Source organism: Mustela erminea, chromosome 8, assembly GCF_009829155.1.
Source record: "Mustela erminea isolate mMusErm1 chromosome 8, mMusErm1.Pri, whole genome shotgun sequence".
Lineage (NCBI taxonomy): Eukaryota > Metazoa > Chordata > Mammalia > Carnivora > Mustelidae > Mustela > Mustela erminea.
In genome coordinates this window covers 55,827,532-55,846,306 of record NC_045621.1, presented here as the reverse complement: position 1 = coordinate 55,846,306, position 18,775 = coordinate 55,827,532, and the positions used below count along the sequence as shown (strand labels likewise).

The window sequence follows — 18,775 nt, the reverse complement described above, 5'->3', positions numbered from 1 at the left end:
TGCAGAAATCACGAACTGTTGAAGTAAATTTCGATACACAACAGCCCAGACTCTTCTGACTGAACCAGGCCTCCCCCGACGCAGGGAGGGGGAGAAGAGGGTTATGCCTTCCTTCACGCATCCTCTGAGCCAGTAGGATCTGCAGTGTCTTCCTCAGGCATTACCATGGTCTCATTGTTTTCTTCAATGGTTATGTGTGTGGCACTTGGGATCCCTTCTCCCAGTAAAAATCCCAGCCTTGTCAACAGTTCTTGAGCTGCTGGCGAACAGCTCGGTTCATTATTGGCCTTTGCTTCTGGAACAAAGAAAGAAAACAATGAAGACGCCCCTCTGGGGAATTTCAGGTTTGCATCTGAAGTGTTACAGCTGTTTGTGGGTGCTTTTGTGTATTCTTATAAAATGCACAAAGTTTGACAATGCTGCCTGTCCTCTAGCAATACATTATAATTAAGAGGCTGTGACGGGTTAAGAAAACAGTGAAAGAGAAACTCCAAGTGCTAAGAGTGAAATATTTGACCTGAATCAGAACACAGTGTGATTAGAGGATAGCAATCCCTATTTCCACGGCATGTGAAAAATGGGCACACCTCCCACGCCAGAGGCAGAAAGAGGCCTTCGTCTTAACTCTTTAAGAGGACAGGGTGGCCAGTGCCCACAGGAGGCAGAGATAAAGTCAAACCCAAGTGGCATGCTGGCAGAGTCCCACAATACTTAGATGTTGGGGTAAAACTGAAATCCAAGCTCTCATTAACCAAAAACAGGGGCAGGACTAACTTTGGTGGAAACGTGGTGTGCCTACAGCCACAGCAGTCAAAGTCAAAGCCAGGACCCCAACTCGAGGGTCAGTCGTCAGGAATCCACTCTGAAACAAAGGTTTTAAATCCCAGCAAAATGTGTCCCAGGAGACAAAGCCCAGTGACACATTCTCCTGTTCGTAGGAGATGGAGAGAAATCAGGCTGTGTTCTCTGCACACTCCACAGTAATGCTGGACACACGGTTAACCTGAAGGTCACAGCTCACACTCGCCACCTTTCCCTTCTCTGGCCTCCCCCTGAGAAGCTGGTCATCTAGCTTTCTGCACTTTTTAAAGAGTTCTGTTGTTGGGTTTAAATGTTGAGCTACAGGTTAACCTTGTATCCAAAAGACTAAGGGAACTTAATTACAGCTGACGAAATGATGGTCACATCATTCTAACACTTCTTGTCTATTTTTAAATCAGCATCCATCAGGGAATGAAATAACGTATAAAGCAAACCCTGCTTACAGAAGTTAGAACTTAAGAACAATATGTCACTTGTAATATACTCATTCATCTTAATGTTTTGTTCTTTTTTATTAATCATCTAGAGACACAGACCCATACATTGACGAATCCGTTTTTCCTAGATGTGGAAATCTACAGATAAGTCTTAGAAATATAACATGAGGAAAGAACAAAACAGCAGTGTTACCTTTAAGCTACAGTATCCCCACCCAAGTTCAGTGCTAACTCTGCCTTTTGTACGGAGCCATAAAATCAAAACCAGTAGAGCTGAGAACCATTTGTATTATCTTCACTCACATACCAGTTTTGCTCAGTCATGCTCCCAGGATAGCAGCTACAAGGGAAACCAGGCTGGCTGTATCCTCAAGGAAGGAAAAGCATCCTGCCCCTTGCTTACTCTCAAAAGCTCCTGATGTTTGCAGTAAGAATTGTGGTTTGCCTGCCTGGATGGTGTTTTTTTTTTTTTTTTTTTTTTTTTAGCTGCTCCAGAAAACTGCAAGGGTAAAATAACCACGGGATTGATTGTTCTGGGTTAAGAGAGCCTGGATGTTTCTGGATCATTTGTGTTAAACTCCTGCCAGGAAGGGGCAATGGCCCCAAGCCAAAAGGGGTAAGAGAGCACCCTGGGGCAGGTCAACCACACCCAGAAGACCACTCTACAAAGGATCCCTTCCCACCAGAGATTTCCAACCATATTTTGATTACCAGGGTACTTGGGCATTTGGGAAAAGCAAGCAGGAACCAAACCAAATCAGCAAAACCCAGGCACACCCAAGGGCTGAACCACTTTGGAACAGGCAGTCCCACCCTCCCTCGCCCCAAGGCTCAGGCGGGACGGCCCTTTTATCTCAGGTGGCGGCCGGACCAGAGCGGGAGAACAGGATGCAGATGGCACGGGGAAGAAGTGGGGAAGGGGGCGGAACTCCGCAGTTTCTCTACTCCACACCCCCGTTTCCTTTCGAAACAATCTCTATACTGCTCCCCAACTGTGAATGTGCGCCTGTCTAGCTTCTGGTTCAACCTGAAATTCCAGGGAAAGCGCCAGAAACGACTCCCAGTTGGCAGCTGCTGTGGAAGCACACAGAACAGCTGCACGGGCTTGGCTGCCACAGAATTTACCCTGACGACAAACGAGGGCACAGCCTGTCGCTCACACGGGGCTCACTCTGAGACCCTGCATCCCACACAGGTCCTGGGGAATGGGGTGCCCCCTAGGGCGCCACTGCTGCCTCCACACTGTGTCCATAGACAGACACCCCAAATTGCCAAGGTTTTCATGAAAACATACATATATATATATATATATATAAAATATGTATACATATATATTCTACATATATATATTTTACAGATTTTACTTATTTATTTGACAGAGAGATCACAAGTAGGCAGAGAGGCAGGCAGGGAGAGAAGGTGAAGCAGGCTCCCTACTGAGCAGAGAGCCCGATGCGGGACTTGATCCCAAGACCCTGAGACCATGACCTGAACCAAAGGCAGAGGCTTAATGCACTGAGCCACCCAGGCACCCCCAAAACATATACTGATGCAAAGACAGCTGACTTCTCATCCAAACCTCCCCCCTTCAGACAAGCTGGGAGCTGTGGCAATCCCTGGGTTCAATGTCTGAATTGACAGGACACCCCTCCAAGCTCACAGCCAACTTGTCCTCTTAACCATTCAGTCTGCACTCGTTGCCACCAAAGTTCCCCAACTTTACCTGGGTTCAGGATGCGTGAATAGACATCCTTCATTTCAGGTTTAGCAACTAGTAAGTCACCGCAATTTCATTTTGTCCAAAAGCTTCCCAACTGTCTTTTCATATTTTTCTCTTTGTTCTCAAATGTCATTCCAGTGACCTTCCCTTCAGAAGCCTCCTTCAGTTTGAATCCCTTAATCTACATTAAGCTGTCCACAATTTCCCCTCCCTAACGTACAGATTTCTCTTTCTGAACTTTCCATTCTGGCAGAAGGACCCCTGGGTGAAGAGTGACAGTGCCATTTTGGGAGAGATGAGTTGCCTACAAACTCACACTGATACACTGGACTGTGAAATTAAAATACATTTCTACTTCCACAGCCGATCAACAATTCTAAGATTTGAACAGTCAGATAAGATTTCCTTAGAACACATTCATACTCCAAAATGAAAATCCAGTGGGACACTCTAAATGGAAAGTATTTTCATTCATGTAGCTAATATTAAAACACTCACCAATAATAGGTATACCTTACCCAAAACCACCGTTAGGATACGAACTGGAGATAAAGATATCACATCTTAGCAACACTTTACATCTCACAAATTCCAATATCCAAAGAATTTATGATGGCTGTATTTGGAGTGGAGAGAATAATTGGCCTCACACTTTCTGGGAATCCATTAGACAAGTGGAGAGTGATTTCTCCCCCATGATGTTCTCATAGAATCCTCACTATCACACCATAATGGAATAATCAAGTGGAAAAAGGCAAAGGGAATTTCTTGGGTCACTTCCTGTCTCTTTTTTAACTAATCACACTTGGAATTGTGGCACCAACCCTCAAGTACAGTCCCTACACTGACCGGTAACTCCCCAGTTACCACCCCCATAATGTCAAAGCCATTTGTGCCTCTTATAACCATCCCCCCATCCTTCCCTTCAGCCTCAGAAGAAAGGTTTTCTTCTCCCTACCAAAGCTATTCTGGACCACTTACTGTGTGAACCTCTTTAACCCTCAAGCTCCTCATGAGGGAAGTGACCATAACCACTTCTTCAAGGTCGTGAGCTTACCAAAAAAAAAAGTGAGAAAATAATTTATATACCAAGCATCTTCGAGATAAGATGCTATATCAAAGTTGGTCATTATTTCTACCAACTCTAACAGCAAGAGTCCACTTTCTCACTATTATTTCATTTTCTGGTTTCTCAGATTTCTATCTATATTCAATTTCTCTTAGCTAACAAAAAATAGTTGTTTTTTTGTCGATGACTTTTCTGCCTTAAGTAACTTTTTCTGAACCTCATTACTTCTTGAAGACAACACAAAATTTCCTTTTTCTAATTATCAAACTGTTCCCACTTGGCCCACACTAATTGCTTTCATTTCTTAACTCATCATTCTCTCTTCTTAAAGTCGGACTATGTTAAAATGGTGGAGGTTCCTGGGGATGACCAAAGATCATTCTATCAAGACACGCCCTTTCCCTTCTCTCCTCCTCCTCAAACTCTATGAGTTTGGACACCACTGACAACGTTCAGCCATTTACTACCACGTGACCCTGAGCAACTGACTTAATATCCGTTTCCAAGATAGTACTTCTGAACGGAGCCTGTTAAATGAGACACAGCCTTAGTGGATGTTAAGTCCCACCCTCTGCTTCTAAATGTCCATGATCTGCTTCTTGCTAAACTTCTTGCCCTCCTTGCCTTCTATTTACATCCTGTTTCTTCCCTACTGCTCCTTCTCCTAAGCCACCTTCCCTCCTCCTTGAATTTTCAAAAATAGTATTTACAGAGGAGTACCTACCCATGGACTGACTGCCCTTAATTGGTTTTTAGTCCTGAATAAAAAAATATACTTATCACACAATTTATCTTTAAGCTCTCCATCCCATACACCCCGTACTGAAACTGTTATCAAAGCTTACCACTTCCTCTTTCAAAATGTCCCTGAATTAGTCTCTTTCTTTCTAGTCATACTGCCATTTATCAAGTCCTCATCCCCTCAAGTCTAGATAATTATCAGACTCTGGACCAATTTTCTCATCTCTTTTTATTTTCTGTCTTCTTTTCCTTCCTCAAAGCCAGTGGTTCTCAAACTTTTTGTCTCAGGTTTACTCTTAAAAATTGGGGACTACAAAGACCTTTGGTATAGGTGAGCCATTGATACTTATCATGTTAGAAATTAAAAGTAAGGGGCGCCTGGGTGGCTCAGTTGGTTGGGCGTCAGCCTTCGGCTCAGGTCATGGTTCCATGGTCCTGGGATTAAGCCCTGCATCGGGCTCCCTGCTCTGTGGGGAGCCTGCTTCTCTCTCTCCCACTCCCTGTGCTTGTGTTTGCTCTCTCGTGGTCTCTCTCTGTCAAATAAATAAAAGCCTTTAAAAAAAAATTTATTTTTTAATTTAAAAAAATTTTTTAAAGAAATTAAAAGTAAGAATCATTTTAAATCTACATCAATTAATCATAAGTTCACAAAACCTACAAGTTAAACATTTTTAAGAAAAAAATATTTTTGGGGCGCCTGGGTGGCTCAGTGGGTTAAAGCCTCTGCCTTCGGCTCAGGTCATGATCCCAGGGTCCTGGGATCAAGCCCCGCATGCCTGCCTGTCTGCGGACTTGTGCTCAAGCCCCACATCAGGTTCTCTGCTCGGCGGGGAGCCTGCTTCCTCCTCTCTCTCTGCCTGCCTCTCTACCGACTTGTGCTGTCTGTCAAATAAATAAACAAAATCTTTAAAAAATTAAAAAAAAAAAAAGAAAAAATATTTTTTTCAAAGATTTTATTTTTAAGTAATCTTTACACCCAACATGGGGCTTGAACTTAGAACCCTGAGATCAAGAGTTACATCTCTACCAACCCAGCCAGCCAGATACCCCACAAAATATTTTCAGTTTAAAAGGTTAAGAATAGCATTGTTTTACACTTCTCCAAATTCTTCTTAATGTCTGATTAGTAGAAGACAGCTAGATTCTCGTGTCTGCTTCTACATTTAATCTGTTGTGATACATTCTTTTGGTTAAAGCATGTGAAGAACGGTGGCCTCAGAGATATGTAGCTGGGAAAGGGAGGAGCCTTCTCAATTAATTACAGATATTCTTCTTTGATACCACACCAAAACTTGACGAGTAGCAATTTCTTAAAGGTTAGTTCTACTGTTGACTTTGAATCTGTATGAATACACTTTTTGTACTGGGTTACAGCAAAAAGTCAACAGTCTAAGAGTCAAATGGATTTTTACCCATGCAGGATTTTTTAACATCCTGCATTGAGTCATTTGGAAAATACTAGTTTTGCAGATCTTAAAAGAGCTGACACATTTTATTATATAAGACCAAAATATCACATTAATATCACTGCATCTCAAATGAAAGGTCCTGAGAAGCCATCAAGCTCAAGGTGACAGAAAGAAATTCTCAAAACTTAATTTTTCACTTGAAAGGTCAGATTTTATCATTAGCAAGGAATCCCTCTCAGTGTTTTTTAATTGAAATGACATGCTCATTTTGCTCCTTTTTGAGAAAATGTGTGCCTAATACCCAATTCTGAATAACCATGGTTCGCCAGTCATTCTTTCAAGTAAAAATGGTGTTCCACTACAAAACTGGCAATTCCAACGGTCACACAAGTGGTTTCCTTTGAGACCATCATCATACTTCAGCATGCAGTAGAAGTGCTTTATGGAGACTTCCCGTTTCATCACACACACTATTAAGATGATCAATCTAGGGACAAGATTTAATAACCTTATTTCCAGGGCTTTGTCAGGGACGTTACTGAGTTATTATTTTCAATGCTAGTGCATGGTGGTGGAAGATACTACATCTGGCCCTAGAACAGCAGATGCCCCTACCTTAACGTGCACCAATGCATCAGAAGTCTTACTAGCAATTGCTTTTGCACCATCAGTGCAAATGTCAATGCAAGAGATATGAAAATATCATCCTAATATCATTACAAAAAGGGTTTTGACCTCATAGACCTCCGTGAAGGGCTTGGGGATGCCTAGAAGTCTGCAGCCTACATTTTGAGAGCCTTTGCTTTAAGTCTTCAATTGTACGAAGTTGTCCCTTTTCTTTAAAATCAACAAAAAATGATTGCTAAATACACCTCTCAACCTATTAACTGATCTCTCATCTCCCCTTACCTGCTCAAAATCTTGGGGTAAAAAGGCAATGGTCTATCCCCACCAATTCCATTTCCCTTTCGCCTACCTACAACTTAAAGTCATTCACCTTCACTAGCCTCCTGAACCAGACCTGGTAGGCACAGTAATTTTGTCTTTTTAAAAGGCTGATCTCCTCTTTTGATTTTCCTGTAATTTTTGACCTTGGAAATACACTGTCCTACAAAGAGGAAAGTGGCAACTCTCACATCAGATACTCAGAGAGGAAATCCTTAGTTTCCAGGATGGAAACTTATGGTCTAATGGGTTCTTCTTCTACCCATTCTCAGTTCTCTTCTCCTAATGACCCTTTCCCTAGTCTGACACACCCTCATTTCATCACATTCCCTCTAAACAAAAGTCCATACCCAGAATTTTTGAGACCCAGTTTGATTTTCCACTGTTCACGGGCATTTGGGCCGAGATGTTCCACTAACATCTCAAGCACAATATACCTGAAACTGAACTCAAACCGAAATGGACGGTTCCCTCTTTCAGTCCATCTGAATATTGTTTCAAAGCCTTGAAGTCATCAGCTTTGTCTCTTCTGGCTTCCAGGCCCATTCAATTTCTCCACAATCTTCCTATTCCCCACCTCTTCTTTCCCAATCCTGTTCTAATTTGAGACCTTACTCTGTCTTATCAAACTAATGAAATCTCTTCCTCACCATCTTCCTGACCCTAGTCTCTTTCCTGCCCCACTGTATCCTATACTTTATTGTCAGGTCAATCTTAAAGTAATCAAATCCTGGGGCGCCTGGGTGGCTCAGTGGGTTAATCCTCTGCCTTCGGCTCAGGTCATGATCTCATGATCTAGATCCCAAGGTCCTAGGATCGAGCACCGCATCGGATTCTCTGCTCAATGGGGAGCCTGCTTCCCTTCCTCTCTCTCTCTGCCTGCCTCTCTGCCTACTTGTGATCTCTGTCCGTCAAATAAATAAATAAAATCTTAAGAAAAAAATAAAAAATCCTTCCCAGCTCAGCTCCTCCACTGGCACCCAGTTTGGATTAGTCAACAGTACTTTTCCCCCTTGTATTACAGTCACTCTGCATGTAGACAGGTCTTTAATCCCCAACCAGACTCTAAGGCTCCATGGAGAAAGAACCTATGCTTGATAACACATCTCAAATAGCACCTAATACAGCACGTTTCACAGCATCAGAATTAATATTTACTTAAGGAAATGCATAATGAATGGATACCCTACCTCTGGCCACTTTTCCATGGCACACATACCAGGCACATCCCCTTTCTGAACTCTCATCTAACTCACACCTTAATCAACTATTAGTCAAATGGCGTATCACCATTCTAAGAAGCTGAATGTCTGAAATAATAACCAAAAACATAAGGTGTCAGTATTTACTGAAACATATCTAAAAAATGACACTCCTCCCAAGATAGCTTTGCATGTCATTATTCTGCTGTTTCATATTGTTAGTTTTTACTTGCTAACAGAATGCCAGAAGAAAAGTTTCATCATATTTTGAGATTGATCTTCACCAAGCAATGACTCACTAGACTAAAACTTTCTCACCCCTCCCCATCGAAGCTTGCTCAAGTAGCTAATGACAGATGGAAGGAAACCTAAATGGATTATGGTTGCCCCTAACTCAAAGAAATATAGCTGTGAATCCTACTGTAATTTAATAATCCTCTCTAATTTATCTGTTGTTTTTTTAAAAAATTTCCCTTAAGGCAGAGGTATTGTCTTGTAGGCAAATGACATTCTCCCCCAAACAATATGTTGGTTTAGCAATAGGAAGCTCATTCATGAAAACATATTCTGTACGACACACAAGTTATTAGAACTATTTGACAGAAAAAGGGGAACTGTATTTTGAGGAACTGATTAAGTAACTTTTTTTTTTCTCCAGAGTAGAAAAATGCTATTTTTCCAAAATATTTTAGAATATTAAATAAAGTAGAATATATTTCTCTAAAAATGTTCGCAGGTAAATGTAAACTTTAACAGATTGATTCTTTGCATATAATAAAGATATTCATCTGCCCGTATCCTACAACCCACTTTCCAGATGGCTAAGATATGCAAATTCACATAAATAAAATTACTTATAGATTAATGAACAAATTCAAAGTGCTCTATGGTTCTGCTTTACTTTGATTTAAATTTCAAATAGCTAAGAATCAAGAATTTATGGTGCTAAACCATAAAATGAGGCAGCTTAGTCCGGGAAGGGTATTTCAGACATTTAGGAGTAACTCGATATTTCATGAGCCTATGGGAAATTCTGAAAGCATTTCACAAAGAGCTGTTTTCAATAGTTTGTTAGTCTGGAGAATACTGAAATGCTATCATTGAGAGCATCCAGAAAAACATCTTAAGGATAGAAAACAAAATTCCCAAAGAAAATATGAAAAGCATAAGTCCAAATTTTAAGTCAAAACTGAAGTGATAATGCTGGATAGTCAGCCCTAGAGAGTAGGTCTGTCTACCATACATTAGTGTGGTCTTGGATTAATACCCAAACTCAATTAGTTGTATTCTGCTCCAGCCTCTCCTTTAGGTTCACTGACCTGGATATAAAATTTACACTTTAATACAGCAGATTTAATTAACCCTATTGAAATGTAAAAGATTCCACGGGGATTACAAAACACACCATCCCTTACTAATTGCCGAGCTGAATTGTGTCAAGCAACCACTTTCTCTTGAACCAGTAGATAACTGCGGGGGCTTCCACCAACATCATGACGATCCACACAAGGCCATAGGCTTACAAAGAGGAACTGTATCTCTTTCTCTTTGCCTGAACACTGAAAGGCAAAGTGCACCCTCCTTCTTATTCTAGGCCAAACTTCTGGAAACTTCTGGTCTGTATTCACAGCCCAGATATGTCATGAGTTCAGTCCCCTCGGAGACAGACAATGCCGAATCTGAGGGCTCAGGTCTCAGGAGTGAGTGCACGTGCAAACTGCAGGACATGCTAGCAAGACCAATCTTGACACTTTAATTAGTTCAGCCGGCAGCCAAGCAGGAGAATGCCTCCCCCAAGAAAGATAGCTGATTCCGCCTCGGGCAAGAGAAGAAATGTTGACAATGGGAACTCTTTTTAACCTCTCTTCTTTGCCCAAAACAAATCCTAAATTTCTCCCCATTCTTACCCCAGAGAGAGTCCTAAATGTTACACAGGACCTCAAGGAGGTTACATCATGTGGTCTAGGCCAGTCAAAACACCAAGGGCATAAATGACCAGGACTTCAAAGGCTTTGGAGGGTGGGGATGAGGGTTAGGCCCGGTTTATTCTGAAATGGGCAAAGAGCTTGGTAAATCTGGTTACTGATACTCACTTCAGAGGACAAAGCCTTTATTTTTCTTTCAAAACCCAGCATAGAAAGGAGAGAAGAGATCTGAAAATGGACACCCTCACACATGAATTCACCACCAACAGGGTCCTCATGTCTCTAGAATGGCCAGATACCGCCGGGGCCTTTCCCCTCTTCACCACCATGCACCTGGCGCCCTGCCCTCCTCAGCACCATCCCAGTGGGAACCTCTTACCCAAACCAAACAGCTTGGCGCCTGGACAGAAGGGAAAGGGTACAATTTCTCATGCCAAGACGCAGGCAACAGCACCTCTTCCCTGCCCACAACGCCCAGCTCCTGGCCCCCTCTCCTCTCCCACCAATTCCAAACGCCCCCTGCTGAGGTTTACCTTCTGCCAACTCCTCTTTTCAGCTCATTTTTAGGTTTATTTTCACCACCACCCTCCTTACTCCATTTTGCTACCATGTCCTACTTTGTACCACTCCACCCTATGTATCCACAGAAACACAGTGGTTAGGGGCGCCTGAGTGGCTCAGTGAGTTAAAGCCTCTGCCTTCAGCTCTCAGGTCATGATCCCAAGGTCCTGGGATCAAACCCCACTTCGAGCGAGCTCTCTGCTCCATGGGGCGCCTGCTTCCCACGCCCCCCACCCCCCCACCGCCTGCCTCTCTGCCTACTTGTGATCTCTGTCAAATAAGTAAATAAAATCTTAAAAAGAAAAAAAGAAAGAAAGAAAGAAACACAGCGGTTAGAACATAAAGGAACTGTACCCCTGACCACCCACAGCTAGGAAGAGGATGCTAAGTATTCCAAAGGGGAAGTATCGATAAGCTTTCTCTTTCAGCAGGACTACATAAACTTGTACCCACACTGAAGGTAAAATGGGCTTCTCTACATAAGTCAGGATTCCTAACCACATGTTTCTGCAGGGAAATGGGATACAAGTTCAAAACATACAAATTAAAGGATCATAGAATCATGAGCTGGGGACCCCCTGATACCACGGAAAGAAACAAATAGAAAATCCTCTAACTGATTTAAAAAATAAGAACAATTAATATACCTATGAAATACTACAGTTTGTAATGTCTGTTACACTTATTTCCAGATCTAGGAAAAAAAAGATATAAAATATCTTTACTAAAAGATTTCAATTAATTTGGGCTTTTTTTTGGTGGGGGGATACTCTCAGTTCAGCATTCCCTAAAGAAAAACTTTAGATCTTAAAAAACAAAAAGCGGGGTGCCTGGGTGGCTCAGTTGGTTAAGCGTCTGCCTTCGACTCAGGTCACAGTCCCAGGGTCTTGGGATGGAGCCCCACGTCAGGCTCCCTGCTCAGCAGGAAGCCGGCTTCTCCCTCTCCCACTCCCCCTGCTTATGTTCCCTCTTTCGCTGTCTCTAGCAAATAAATAAATAAAATCTTAAAAAAAAAATTAAGATAAAAAGCAAAAAGCTTTCAAAAGCTATCAAATGCTTTTAAGAAGGCGAGTTATCAGAAACTTGTCCAGTGAAAGTGTCAGGTTTTCAGCCAAAGCCTGTTGAATTCTCCAAACGGTGGAGTACCAAAAAGCAAAACAAAGCAGCGTGCTGGAAACCGTCTACGACTGGCTTTCCTTATCTCCCCACGCCAGGGAGGTCAAAATTGAGAGGAAATAAGGCTCAACCCTTAAATAATGCATATGCACCCACTCAACTATTCCTACCGGTGTATATAAATCCAAGAATTTACATTAGCTCACCACATCTCTGGAACTGGCCGGGGCAGGGGGGAGTCCTCCCAAACACATTCAGTTTGGCAAAGCATTCCTACAAGAGGCACTCCAGTTTCACTCAGAAATGGAATGTCATTATGTAAAATCCTCTGGGGGAGGGGAAGGGAATCATTGAAAATATATTCTTACCATTCTCACTGGGCTCTGCTGCCTTGGACACTTCTCGGAACGGGATTATAACTGCATCTCCAGGCACTCTGGGGCTTTCCACATACTTGGGCTTCCTGACGGGACCTGTGGTGGAAAAGATCTGAGTGTGGCTAATTTTTTCCAGACGCAAACAAAGCTTCGGCATGTACAGTGTGTGTGTGTGTCCTCACCAGGACCCAAATATGCCTCAAGGAAGAGCCGGCCCCTTCTCCTCCCTTGAACACACACACACGGTCATTCCAGCACAGACGCGGGAACGTCCAGCCTGGCTGCCAGAGCAGAAATGGGTAAGCTCAGTTTCGAGAATGTCAACTCTGGCAAAAACAAAAGCTGCGCGTTTGCTGTGAAGACGCGACAGCTGTCTTTGGTGTACATCAAGGAAGGGATTTTGACATGTTCAAACCTGGACAGCTTCTGGCAAAGGGTTTTTTTATTTGGAATCTGTCTCTAATTGGGACAAAGACGATTGGGTTGCTTGCTATCTCCGAAGTCAGGAGGCAAGGATTACAAACATCAACACACTCCGGGCGGCCACGGAGCACCGGCATTTTATCGCCCTGGTGACGCACTGAGATTGTGTGAGGCAGGGAAGGCGACAGTTTTCTTGGCACGTGACAGAGCGGCCTTCAAAAAGGCACAGCAGCCCGTCCGGCATGCGACTCGGGGACACAAGAGGCCCGTCGGTCCTATTTCTCACCTTCCCCTCAACCTCAACTTATCATCGGAAGATCTGGAATTCTCAGGAAGGCTGAATGGACCCTTCACACGCCGGCGGGAATGAACAGGTGCAGCCACTTCAGGAAACGGTTTGGCAGCTCCTCAAAAGGTTACACACACAGTTATTAAATGGTCCAGCAGTTCCGCTTCTCTACTCACACACGTTCACACAGAAGTTTGCACACCCGTGCTCGTGGTAGCATTATGGAGAGCCAAACGTCCATCAACTGATGACTACAAAATGTGATCTGTCCATGCAGGGGGACAGTATTAGGCCACACAGAGGGATGGAGTCCTGATTTATGCTACAACAGGATGAAATCTGAAAACACGATGCTACGTGAAGGAAGCCAGTCCCCACAGACCACATATTATAGGAATCCATTCATATGGAATATCCGGAACAAGCAAATGTATGGAAATAATGAATGGCTGCCAGAGGCTGAGATATGCAAGCTAGTGGGGTGATGGCTAAAGGGCAGGAGACTTCTTTTTAGAGTGATTAACATGTCCTAAAATTAGTGGTGGGGGCACCTGCGTGACTCAGTCATTAAGTGTCTGCCTTCGGCTCCAGTCGTTTCCCAGGATCCTGGGATCGAGTCCCATGTTGGGCTCCCTGCTCAGTGGGAAGCCTACTTTTCCCTCTGCACCTCCTCCTACTTGTGTTCCCACTCTCACTGTCTCTCTGTCAAGTACATTAAATCTTTAAACAATAATAATAAAATAAAATTAGTGGTGATGGCTGCACGACCTTGGGAATATACTAAAAACCGCTAGAGTGTACACTTTAAATGCGTGCATCGTAGGACATGTGAATTATATCTAAATGAAGCCGCATAAAAAAAGAAAAGGTTGCCCATCCTGTCTGTTCCTTTCAAGCATCACATTACACTTGGCCCAGAATCACCCACTCGACTTTCATTTTCCTTGGCTGCCTTATACTTAAAGTAAGCTTTTACAGGGCCACAGAGGCAGGGCATGTTCCACAGCAGTGAGGGAAAAGCTGGTGGGAAGAGAGGCAGCCAGGGGTCTGCAGCCCTCCCTCCTGCTCAGCCGACCCTCCGGGGCCTCGGCTCCATCACCACACACTGGTTCTGTGAATCAGGCGGGTCCTGAGCGTCCTTGGGCATGAGACACTATATGCCTCCAAGGAGTTCTGTTCAGACTGTGGTTTGTGGTGAGAGATGCTGCCATCTAAAGGCTTCCCGCATAAGCATCTACATCAGTCTAACAATATCCCAGTTCCCAGCGCCTACAACGGACTACACATGAAAACAGGTGACATTATCAAAGCAGCGTCTGGTGCTTGACAAATAGGGATGGTGCCTCAAACTCGACAAATCATGGTTTTTAAATAGCTAACAGTATTTAATCGCATGACTGTCTCCACAATTTACTTAACCCTGTCCGAAAGGGGATTTTTCAGAGGTTAAATTGGAACGGTTACGGGGAAGAGGGAGAACATGTTCACAATATGAAAGGAGGATGTAGGCTCTGCAGCAGAATACAAAGCATTACTCAGATTTTATCTAAAATCTACACATACCCTATATAAATATTCAGGGAGAGAAGACTAGGGGGAGGGGCATAAAGGAAAATTTAACATATTTGCTATGGGGGAGCCACACACTAGGAAGAAGGGCTCTAACAGGGCAGGAAAAAAATGGAATCAGGACAAGCACAAGAACATTTCTACACTTTTGGTTCCTGACCTATTCTCTGTGGTAGAAGAGATCACAGGGATCTTTTCCCCTACCATCTGCTATCTTCCACTTAAAGGACTCTGGGGAGGTAAAGCCCTTTATTATTACTGCCCAATGATTCAAATTGTCCCAAACAGCAACCACCCCTCAATGGTTGAGGGATGACAAATCAAAGGTTGAGGGGTGCTCAAGAGACACCTGTAAATTTCTGCTCCCCTTAACTTTTCAGGGTATAGTAACAGCAAATCTAAGCAGGAGATCTATTTACAGGCTCCAATCTACCTACCCCATATATCCTTCAAAAATAGTCTCTGACAGTGAGTAGTCCTAAAACATGGGACATCTCACATGGATATACAATGGTTTTTATGAATGGCTGGAACAATGAACCCCAATGTCATCCAGAGCCTTCATAAAGCATCCAGGCCTATCCATCTAATGCTCTATCACCATGTTCAGCCAGGAGGCCAACTGCTACCTGTAAGAACTACTCCACACTGAGGAGTCAGAGTGTGAAGAGCAGAGCCTCTGGAATTGGGCAGACCCACCTAGGTTCAAATACGGTTCCCTCCCCAGCTCGAGCCTCAGTAATATCCTCAAGATGTAAGATGACCAAGTAAGCCTCCTGTTCCAAGGGGAACATCCAGGAGAGCTAAGACGTGGATCTGATTCCCAGGCTTAGCTTAGTACCTGGCACAGTAAACAGTGGCACTAGATGGGAAAGGAGATATGGAATATCAAAGTAAAGAGAACATGTATTCAGTGGGTCACACGAGGCTAAGCACTTACATACATTAATTCATTCAGTGGTAGTAACTTAGGGAGAAGAGTACTACTTGCATTTTTAGGTCAAGAAACTAACGCTCAAATTAGTTAAAAAAGTTTGTTGTGGCCCACACATGGCAAAACACTAGTTCTGTGGTCCATGCAGGTTTGAAGCCCGAGTACTCAACCAGCACGTAGCACCGATAAAAGCAGGAAACCCAGATGAAACATGCAGTCCTAGAAAAGGCCAGAACAACAGAAACTTCCACCACCACCTAGTCACCCATGGACCTGCCCAATGATTCAAATTGTCCCAAACAGCAACCACCCCTCAATGGTTGAGGGATGACAAATCAAAGGTTGAGGGGTGCTCAAGAGACACCTGTAAATTTCTGCTCCCCTTAACTCTTCAGGGTATAGTAAAAGCAAATCTAAGCAGGAGATCTATTTACAGGCTCCAATCTACCTACCCCATATATCCTTGGGATAGGATAAGTTGGGATAGTCAACAAATATTTTATTCATACTTGTCTCTGATCATCCCTTTTACTAAGAATTGAGATATTCTACAGTGGTTACAGGCATACTTTAAATATTGGAGATACTGCAATAAAGTGAGTCAAATGAATTTTTTTGTTTCCCAGGACAGGTGACATGTTTACACTGTGGTCTGTTAAGTATACGATAGCATTATGTCTAAAATCAATGTGTATACCTTAATTAAGAATTACTTTATTGCTAAACAATGCCTACTATCATCTGGCCTTTCAGTGAGTAGCAATCTTTTTGCTGGTGCAGGGCCTTGCCTTGATGTTGTTGGCTGCTGACTGATGAGGGTGGTGGCTGTGGCCATTTCTTAAAGTAAGAATCCAATGAAGTCTGCCACATCAATTGGTGCTTTCATGAATGACTTCTCTGTCACATGTGATGCTGTTTAACAGCATTTTTACCCACAGAACTTCTTTCATAACTAGAGGTGAACCTCTTAAATCCAACTACTACATTATCAACTAAGTTTATACAATATTCTAAAATCCTTTGTTGTCATTTCAACAATCTTCATGGTACCTTCACCAAGAGTAGATTCCATCTCAAGAAACTATTTGTTTATCTGTAAGAAGCAACAGTCCATCATCCATTAAAGTTTAATCATGAGACTGCAGCAGTCCAGTCCCATCTTCAGGCTCTACTTCCAGTTCAAGCTCTCTTGCTACTTCTACCCCATCTGCAGTTACTTCCTCCACTGAAGTCCTGAACGCGGAGAGTCCTCCATGAGGGCTGGAATCATCTTCCGAACTCCTGTTAATGTCGCTATGTTGACCACTTCCCATGAATCATGAATATACTTGGGGCATCTGGAATGGTAAATCCTCTCCAGAAGCTTTTCAGTTTAACTTTGTCCAGATCCATCAGAGGAATCACTATCTGGGGCAGCTACAGTCTTACAAAATATATTGCTTAAATAACACCTGAAAGTTGCAATTATCTCTTGAACCATGGGCTGCAGAATGGACGCTGTGTTAAACAGCGCAAAAATATTAAGCTCCTGAGACATCTCCACCAGAGCTCGAGTGACCAGGTGCGTTGTCAAAGAGCAGTAACATTTTCCGAGGAATTTTATCCTGAGTAGTAGGTCTCAACGGTGGGCTTAAAATATTCAGTAAACCATGTTGTAAATAGATGTGCTGTCATCCAGATTTTGTTGTTCCATTTATAGAGCATAGGCAGAACACATTTATATTAATGCCTAGGGACCCTAGGATTTGGAGAATGGCAAATGAGCACTGATTTCAACTTTAAAGTTACCAACTCCATCAGTCCGTAACAAGAGACAGCCTGTCCCCTTTAAAGCTTTGAAGCCAGGTATCGACTTCTCTTTTGTTAGGAACGTCCTAGATGGCATCTTCAGGAACCAATCTCTATTAGCATTCAACTTTTCTTCTATAATCTCCTCATCTCTCCTCAGCCTTCATGAACTGAAAAAAAATTAAGGTCTTACTCTGGATTAGCTTTTGTCTTAAGAAAATGTGGCGGCTAGTTTGATCTTGGACCCAGACCACTACAACTTTCTCGGTATCAGCGATGGGGCTGTGTTTGCTTTCTTATCATTCAGGTATAACTGGAGTAGCACTTTTAACTTCCTTCAAGAACTTTTCCTCTGCATTCACAGCTCAGTTAACTCTTTGGGGCAAGAGGCCAGGCTTTCAGCCTAACTAAGCTTAATCATTTTTAGCTTTTGATTTAAAGTAAGAGATATGGGACTCTTCCTTTCACTTAAACACTTAGAGGACATTGTACGGTTATTCAGTGACCTAATTTCAATAATGTTGTGTCTCAGGCAACACCAAGGCCCGAGGAGAGAGGGAAGAGACAGGAGAATGGCAATTTGATGGAACCCAGCCAGAACATACCCAACATTGATCAATTAAGTGTGCCGTCTTATACGGGCACAGTTCATGGTACCCCCAAAACAACTACAATAGTAACAAAGATCACTGACCACAGGTCACAGTAACAGACATAGTAATGAAAAAGTCTGACATATTGCAAGAATTATCAACATGTGACACAAAGACATGAAGTGAGCCAATGCAGTAGGAAAAATGGTGCCAAAAGACTTGCTGGACACAGGGTTGCCACAAATCTTCAATCTCAAAACTGCAACATCTAGGAAATGTGATAGAACAAACCTCCATAAAACAAGGCATGCTGGTGCAAGCAATGGCTCTCCAATATGATCCTCTTATTTAAATTGCTTTCCACAAACAGCTGAACCTCAAATGCTATAAAACAAGAAAAATTTATAACTATAGAGGTTTTGTTCCTTCCTCCTCTCTATCGCTCATTAGAGACTCCTTGCACACTTTCCATTAAATAACCAGATGAACACTCGTTTGCCTTTACTCCTTTCCAAAACATCATTAGAGTTGCAGTAAAGGGATTTGAGAGAGACTGATGGGGAGCGGAGAACACCGCAGGCAAGAAACCAAACTTCTGAGAGTGGGAAACAGTTTGCCAAGGAGCAGTGAATTGAGTGGGCTAGAAAAGGTCAGCTCTAGGGTAGGGGATGGGACGGCTCAGCCTCAGAGATGGGAGGCACTTCTGAAGACAGGGGCATGGATGGGGCCACGCAGGATCAGAATCTATTTTAGGGAGAGTCAGACCCTCAGAACCAGGAAGCATTCCCTCTCACCCTGGAAAGGCATAATGCCAAGAGCACAGAGACTCAAGAGCTAAACTCTTAAGTGCTAAAC

The 18,775-nt window shown here is 43.0% G+C and overlaps 1 protein-coding gene across 8 annotated transcripts in view; it reads right to left on the bottom strand.

Moving 5' to 3' along the window:
• TANC1 (tetratricopeptide repeat, ankyrin repeat and coiled-coil containing 1) overlaps positions 1 to 18,775 on the bottom strand; it is a 232,017-nt gene that overhangs the window by 73,368 nt on the left and 139,874 nt on the right. For 5 of the 8 annotated variants that reach the window (XM_032355656.1, XM_032355651.1, XM_032355654.1 and 2 more), the window contains 2 exons: positions 12,316 to 12,420; positions 165 to 295 (listed from right to left, as the gene is read on the bottom strand). In XM_032355656.1, coding sequence (XP_032211547.1) covers positions 165 to 295; positions 12,316 to 12,420 — 236 coding nt within the window. The remainder of the gene's footprint in view (positions 1 to 164; positions 296 to 12,315; positions 12,421 to 18,775) is intronic. The other 3 variants (XM_032355653.1, XM_032355655.1, XM_032355658.1) reach the window with 2 other exon arrangements.